This window comes from Vigna unguiculata, chromosome 11, assembly GCF_004118075.2.
Source record: "Vigna unguiculata cultivar IT97K-499-35 chromosome 11, ASM411807v1, whole genome shotgun sequence".
In the NCBI taxonomy this organism is placed as follows: domain Eukaryota; kingdom Viridiplantae; phylum Streptophyta; class Magnoliopsida; order Fabales; family Fabaceae; genus Vigna; species Vigna unguiculata.
In genome coordinates, this window is record NC_040289.1 from 39,200,012 (window position 1) to 39,208,190 (window position 8,179).

Genomic DNA, 8,179 nt, shown 5'->3' on the forward strand with positions numbered 1-8,179 from the left:
ATGAACCGATTACCCTAACTAAATCAATTCAAATTTATTATATTTAAATTTAAATTGGCAGAAAAATTATTAACTGAATTAAGCATATGTAATTTCATTTTAAAGTCAAATGAATCCAAGTTATAAACACCACAAGTATCACTAATTATTAAATGATTAATATTTGCGGAAACAAAAGTACAACGGAAATTTAATGATTCGACACTAATAACTTTAATTTTAGAAGTTTACTTAGACATTAATTTTGGAATATGTATAATTAAGAGAATGTTTGAATTAAACCTATCTATTAACAAAAAATCAAATACGTAATCCATTCTTGTAGAAGAACCCAAAAAGATTGAGTTTTCCGATAAATATATAAATATATATTTATATTTGCTTCGGCTTAAAGTAATCCGCGATGCTGAAGAGCTACAATTACTGTAATATAATAATGCATAAAAGACAAATGTATCAAATCTCAAAATTTCCCAATACAAGCAAAATACTAAGAATTCATACTAACAAATACCAAAACTGATGTGACAAAAAACCTAATAGAAGGTGAAGAAAACAAATACTAATTCAGTATCTGCAAGAAAGACTCAGGCCACTCTAGTCTTCATCGTTAAACTTGGTCTTTTTCCCTGCATAATCATAAATCACATAAAACTAGTGAATCATCCGTGCAGCAGTAAAACAGTTTTATGCAGCAATTGCACATGACAACTAAAACAAGGTAAATCCTAATAAAAAACTATACCTGTGCCTTCCGCCATGGATCTATTTGGTGGTCCACGACCTCTTCCACCACCGCCTCTTCCACCAAATCTACCACCACCACCACCGCCTCTTCCACCTCCACCAAATCGGCCACCACCACTACCACCAAAACGTCCACCACCACTGCCGCCAAACCTACCGCCACTGCCACCTCTTCCACCAAACCTACCACCACCACCTCTTCCACCACCGCCTCTTCCACCTCCACCGGATCCTTGATTATCCCTAGGCTTGGCTTCATCCACTGAGAGGGTATAACCTCCAAGTTCACTTTCATGGAGTTCTAGAGCTTTGCCAAAGCTATCAGCATCACCAAAGTCCATGTAAGCAAACCTGTAAATATTACAAATGTCAAATTGTAGGTAAAAGAACAATCCTGACAATCATTTATGCATGACTAAAATGGAAGGAAAAAATGCAATTAAGTCAAGCTACCAAATCACATAATAGTGAAACAACAGGACGAGAATAGAAAATAGAAGACACAGATAACATACCCCTTGACAGCACCAGTGTCGTAATCTTTCGGAATTGATACCCTTGTAATCTCTCCACAAGAACCAAAATGTTCTTCCAAACTAGCCCTTATCTAAAATAAAGCCAAAATATTATACACACCTATAATAGCAATAAATTATAGCCAACGGGTACTGAATTAGATATATTACCTCATCTTCCCCAAGTGATTTATCAAAACCCCTAACAAATAGTGTTTGAGACTGGCCTCTTCCACTTCTCTGGGATGAGTCTTTCCAATTGCTACAGTAATGGAAATAAGAAAATCGGTTAAGTGATGTTGACGATGATGCTTACAAAAAAATAATATAAAACACCAATTACCTGCTATTGGGAGTAAAAGCACCCTTGTCCCGGACCCTGGCTGAATCCAGACGCAGGGGACGATTCAATAATTCTTCTCCATTCAACTCAAGAGCCTAATAATAAATAATGAAGAGATTCTCAACTAAATAATATTAATACGCATATACTCAATTCAGAACACACATAATAGCCAAAAAGGAAAAACTACTGATAGATAATACCACACAACATAGAAAATAGCCCCTTCAATGCTAATAATCTCTAATAGCTTTTACTTTCTTAAACGAGAAAAATAACAGGACAAATCCTTAAAACTTTAAAAGTTCACCAAAGAACAGAATTAAAAAATTCTTGTAATAAAAAATTTACAAGAATTAAATGTATATAGATCATAAGGTATCAGAAACTCACCTTCTGCGCAGCTTCAACTGTTGCAAACTCAACATGACCAAATCCTTTAAAATTACCCTCCGGATCTGTAGCAAGACGAACATCAACAACTTCTCCACAATCCTGGAAGAAATTTTCCCTGCACAAATACCAAACATCAAATTAGTAGTTAAATAAGTTAAAAAGGCAAGAATAGGTAAGAACAAATATTGAATGAGAAAGAGCACATACACATCAGCTCGGGTAACACTGTACGCCAGGTTCCCCACAAAAAGAGTATTTGAGCCGCTCTCTGCATTTGGTGTAATTGGAGTATTGGGCTGCAAAATTGCCACATAAAACATCACACAACTGGCATTCAAAGCAAGAAAGAATACAAAAGAAGATTAAGTTTAAATACAGTTTTCTTTCCGGATGAAGCAGCATCTACCATCTCAACATCCCTAGCCTGTTTTGCAAGAATAAAGTAAATATTAGAATAGCATCAAAAAAAGATCGAACAAATTAACCGTAAAAACATAACATAAGAAAAAGAATTGTCGCTGCTTACTCTTTTTTGCGGAGTTTTGGAGGGTTCCTCCTCACTTTCTTCCTCACTATCATCATCTGAACTGTCACTACTTTCTTTGACTTTTTTCACAGCCTTCTAAGAAAAAGGGAAAAAATTAAACCTTACTTTTAAACAAATAAGAATGCAAACAACATTAAAATATAAAAGTACCAAACCAGAACAATTCTACTAAACCAATAATAGGCCAAAAGGGAGTTTGTACCTTCTTCTGAGGCTTTTCACTTTCATCAGAACTATCATCCTCGTCTATATCCATCTTCTTTCCCTGCGGATAGCAACAATTCAATGAATTCAAATTGACAAGTGATCACCAAATACAGAAAAAGCTTCATTCGAGGGGAATATGCATAAAATACAACCAAAATTGAACCAACCTTTTCCTCTTCAGAATCACTTTCAGAAGACTCCTGCAAAAGTTATATAAATTTCACCAAAATGTCAGAAAAGTTAAATTTATTAAAAAACTATAAAACCAAAACAATGGAAAAGAAGAATTAAATAAAATACCTCTTCTGAATCACTAGTTTTTGAGGTCTTAACAGGCTGCTTAGACACAGGCACTGACTTGACATTGGAAACCTTTTTGGTAGCCTCCTTCTAGAAACACAAACATTGGAATTGTTTAAGGTTGACAAAACCAGCTTATCATTGACTTGAAGAGCATGAACCAAAAACACTATTCAAAGATGATAAAATTGGAAAATTTACATCGTCTTCATCAGAGCTGCTATCATCAGAATCAGAGCTATCAACTTTCTTCTTTGGCACAGCAGAAGGCTTTGACACAGCAGTTGCAGAGGGCTTGACATCCTATGTATTTACAATTATAAGAACAGACATAACGCCTAAAAACAATTTACATGAACAAAACAGGTTCGATTTCCACTCACAACCAATAACCGACAACTTACATCATCTTCATCAGAGTCTTCACTTGAATCATCATCTGAGCTTTCCACTTTCTTAGCGGGAGCAACTGATGAGGCAGGCGGCTTTGTAGTTGCAGATGTTTTCTTTTTCTAATATTATCAACCAAATAAACCCAAGGACAAAAGCAGAAAATTATTGCACAATGTTCCCACATATAATGGAGAAATAAAGATTGTCTCAATAGAAACACACTGAACAATCTACTAGATATAATTTCTTATTTCAATTCCAGATAAAATATAGAAAATTTTGGTGTTAGTATAAAACTTACATCGTCCTCATCAGAGCTGCTATCAGAGTCAGAACCTCCACTAGGCTGAGTCTTCTTGTTAGAAGACGCTATATTCTTCCCTGCAGCAGGGACCACCTTGGTTTTTGGAACCTTAGAACAATATCAAAAAAACAAGAATGGTGAATATTTCAACAAACAAATAAATTGATTTGGCTTCCACCAGTTGAGATATGATGAAATGTATTACTCACATCATCCTCGTCAGAGGACTCCTCAGATGAATCAGAAGAGCTTGCAGCTGCAGCTGGCTTGCCTTTCTTTGCAGCGGCAGTTACAGAGCCATTCTTGGCAGCTGGTTTCTGAAACCAAAAAAGAAAGAAAAAGTAATGACAAAGCCGACAACAATACCAATGAGTGATAATTCAACTAACGTAAAATTTAAGCAATTTTAGTAATTTAATCATAAATACCTCATCTTCAGAGGAGTCATCTTCAGAAGACTCCGAGTTGCTAACTGGCTTGCCTTTCTTTGCTGGGGCACCATTTTTAGCAGGAGCCTTTTGTGAAGGCACGACAGCTTTTGGTACAGGCTTCTGATTGAAGAAAAATAGAAACACAATGAAGGAATAGATACAAGAAAGTATGACTATGTTGACAGGAAGTACAAATTTCATTTATAAATTCAACAATAAATAATCAGGTTTAATACCTCCTCCTCAGACTCTGAAGAAGAATCATCTGAGCTACTCTCCTTTTTATTGGGCAGTGGTGCAGCTTTCTTTTGTTTCGCGGCTGCCACTTTCTGTGGCTTCTTTGCACTCACTTCGTCCTCATCAGAAGAGTCATCTTCAGATGATTCAGAAGAACTGGAAGCTGGTTTTCCTTTCTTTGCAGGGGCTTTTACAGCACCATTATTAGCAGGGGTCTTCTTTGGAAGAGCAGCAGGTTTAGCAGCAGGTTTCTTGTACAAAAAACAATAAAAAATAGTTAGAGACGATAAAGATGACATGAAATTTAGACCTTGTAATCCATTAAACCATAAATAAGACTTGTGCAATACCTCATCTTCAGAAGAAGAATCGTCAGAACTGCTCTCCTTCTTTTGCACCTTTGCTTCCTTCTTTTGCTTCTGCACAACCTCTTCTATCTTCTGTTTTTTTGCAATCGCTTTCTCACTTTCTTCTTCAGCTTGTCGCTTGCCACCTGAAAGAGAAAAATAGTTCAAGAAAAAGAACAACTAAAAAACAAAATATCAAGATGAAGTTCCAAACCCGAAGTGACAGTGTTTGTGTGGTATGTTAACTAGTTCTCAACAAATACTTGGTACAGATTCTCACTTAAAAGCACAAGACAAACAAGACCAACGAAAAAGTTAATCATCTCAGTTCAAACTTGAATTATATTCCACAAAATGACAACCATGAGTTACAAAATCAACCAAACTTATTCATTCGTTTCAAACTGAATTTCAAAACAACATTGGTTTTAACCAATACAAGACAGACCCGAACCAAACCTAAAAACAAGCCATTAAGTAAAACTGATCAACAAAAATATAATATAGATAACATGATGTATAAACAAATAACATAAGGACACCGAACAAAATACAAAAAACACATCAGACAAAGCTCAAACAAAAGTAGAGAACTATATGGTACCCTTCTTCGCGGATTTGGATGGCGGAACAGCAGCTGGAGCGGCGTCAACCTTCAAGAAACCAAAACAACATCAAAAAATAAAACAAAGAGAAGTTAGCTCAGAAAAAATAGGTAAACAGAAAAACGTCGAACGAAAAATAAAATTCATATAAAGATTGAAACAAAGCACAAACCTTGACAGCTGATTTCTTGCTAGACTTGCCCATTTCAGATTAGAGGAACGTGAAAAGCAGGGTGGCGCCGGTTAGGAGGAAGAAAATGCGAAAGAAGAAAGAGGCTCTGCAAAACCCTACCGTTGCGAAGGATTAGGGTTTTGGGAACAACAGAGTGTGTCCGAGAGGATACAGCTGCTATATTTATATACTACGCGCCTCTCTTTGGTCAGGGGTTAGGGTTTTGGGCCTTGCAACAATGTCACTGCGCGTTTTGTTGACTAACGCTTTCATGGGCTTAGATTTTTTTTTCTTTCCAAATTAAATTATATATGCAGTTAAAATTGTAATAGTTTTTTTTATTAATCTTTGTAAAAAAAAACTCAATAAATAAAAATTTGTTTATAAGAATTAAATATTTTTAACATAGTATTTATAATATTACTTTTTTTATTATTCAAATTATTTATAAAATTAAATTTCAGTTAAATCTAAATGTATTGAAAATGATAAATCAAAAAATGTAAAAAAATAAGAAAAATATTTAGAGAAACTCTATTCAAAAAAGGATGATTAAGAGTGTTTTTTTTATATTATAATAACTAAAAAAATTTAAATCAAGTTAGATATTTTTATATTTCTTTATATATTCACAATGTTCCCTTCGAATAATGTTATATTCAGATTTTTTTAAAATGTATATAAATTATTTACTTAATAGGCTTAAGTATATACCCCGCACAAATAATATTTTAGTTTACAAAAATTATATACAATTTAATAGAAAATTTAATGCAGGTGTTTGAATATTTTTCTTCTCACTTTTAAATTAACATCGACTTGAATCGTCTAATTTCTTGCTCGAATTTTATTTTCAAAATAAGTGTGCAATGTTGTGCAATGTTGTGTGGGAATATATGAAATAAAAAATTACTTTTAAGTTATAAAAAAACATATCAAAAATTTTATATCTTTATCATAAACATATCATACAAAAATTAACTATTTATATCTTTGTACTAACAAGTTACCTTTTCAAAAAATTATATGTTCAAATTTAAAATCACATTTTTTTTATTGCACACATAGGAGTTTTTGAGAAGGTATTTCGGCAAATCCATAACTAAGGATAATAGCCATTTTTTTAATGAAAAAGTTAGAAAGAAACATGTAAGCCTTTTTTAGTTTTAATATATTATTTACTCAAACTTATTTATGTCATGTGATGATAATTCCTCAATTTTAATATGAAGAAGAATTTGAAATTAAACTTTCACATGTCAAATATGAGCTTTCCTTGTGTGGCGATGGATCATAATAACATAACAATATTGATCTCATACAACAAGAGATCATCAGGACTCAATGTTAAGTTCAAATTGTTGGTGAAAAAAAAAAGGAATAATATATGGTAGGATAACTTTTTACTCATTATACATTTGCAAATGTAGTCTCAATCAACCTCCATCACTATCTTTGCCTTACATTTTATAAGGTTTCACACGACTTACACAACGACTTAATGCAAATGGAAAGGCAAATCAGACGTTGAAGAGGGAGGTTCAATCTTTAAGACACTAGTTAGACAATTCCTCCATTTTCATGAGCACTCTCTCTGTAACACTGACACAAACACTAGGACTAGCAATAACACCAAGATCAACAACAACAGCAACAATAACTACATATTGACCAACATAATGACTAGGAGGATGAAGATGTGCATGATGCATCAACTTCCCTTGAATACAAAGATTATCAAACATTTATAATTATTGCTAACATCCTCATGCAACCTTTTCAAAAATTCTAGTTTATATGAATTTGCACCATTACACTTTTTTTTTACACATTACATTTAAATTATATCATAACTTTGACATATTTGTATTAAGTTATTAAATAAAATGTATGTTTGTAATATAAATGTTGTTTTGATTGTATACATGTTTCTTTGGTTGAAATGTAAAACCATAGTTGGCAGCAAAATAGCCTTAAATAATTGATGGACAATACTAATGAAAATATTTGTTGATAATTGGTTATAATAACTTAGTGACAAAATATGTCTTTCAATAATAACTGACAAAATATTTTCGTTGTACAATTCAACACATAATTGTTCAGAATATTGACGGATATATCATTGATAAAGTTATTTTCTACCTTTTATTGGTGTTAAGTTTCGTGAATAAAATCAACTTCTCCATACTCAAGTTTATGTTATTTTTGTATTGTTTTGTATTTTAGTTGCTTTGTGGTTTTTTACTCCTACTCTCTATTATGAGTGTGTGAAATGAGTCAATAAAAAAAATTTTGATGGAAGAAAATAAGTTAGAACTCAAGGAAGCACGGTTTGATAAAAACTAATGATTTTTAGACATATACTCACATCGGGAGCATTAGAATCCTACCCAACACTACAAACACAGAGAAATGACTCACCTATAGTATACATTGCCCTAGATCACCCCGGAAGGCCAAAAAATCACCATTGGGCGTTAGGTTAACTCGATGGGCGAGTTGGTGACTCGCTAGGCGAAAATAAGGCTCACCCAACAAGTTACAATACAAAAAACATAGATTTTGGGTATCGTTGGACGAGAATGAAGTCATTAGGCGAGAATATCGACCATAATACGCGAATATGGTTTGA

The 8,179-nt window shown here is 33.4% G+C and overlaps 1 protein-coding gene across 2 annotated transcripts; it reads right to left on the reverse strand.

Annotated features, from left to right (window-relative positions):
- Positions 1-345: 345 nt before the first annotated feature.
- LOC114169649 (nucleolin 1-like) lies at positions 346-5,775 on the reverse strand. 2 transcript variants are annotated; one of them, XM_028054893.1, is made up of 21 exons: positions 5,545-5,775; positions 5,372-5,420; positions 4,771-4,913; positions 4,420-4,671; positions 4,181-4,303; positions 3,962-4,069; positions 3,750-3,860; positions 3,460-3,567; positions 3,257-3,358; positions 3,056-3,145; positions 2,923-2,955; positions 2,751-2,813; positions 2,528-2,620; positions 2,378-2,425; positions 2,209-2,297; positions 1,999-2,116; positions 1,606-1,700; positions 1,434-1,524; positions 1,263-1,354; positions 746-1,098; positions 346-629 (listed from the first exon to the last, which is right to left on the reverse strand). In XM_028054893.1, the coding sequence occupies exons 1-21, from the start codon at positions 5,575-5,577 to the stop codon at positions 598-600; spliced, it is 2,226 nt and encodes a 741-aa protein (XP_027910694.1). In that variant the 5' UTR covers positions 5,578-5,775; the 3' UTR covers positions 346-597. The 2 variants fall into 2 exon arrangements, with proteins under 2 accessions (XP_027910694.1, XP_027910693.1); XM_028054892.1 differs by having other exon boundaries at positions 2,528-2,623.
- Between the last annotated feature and the right edge of the window lie 2,404 nt (positions 5,776-8,179).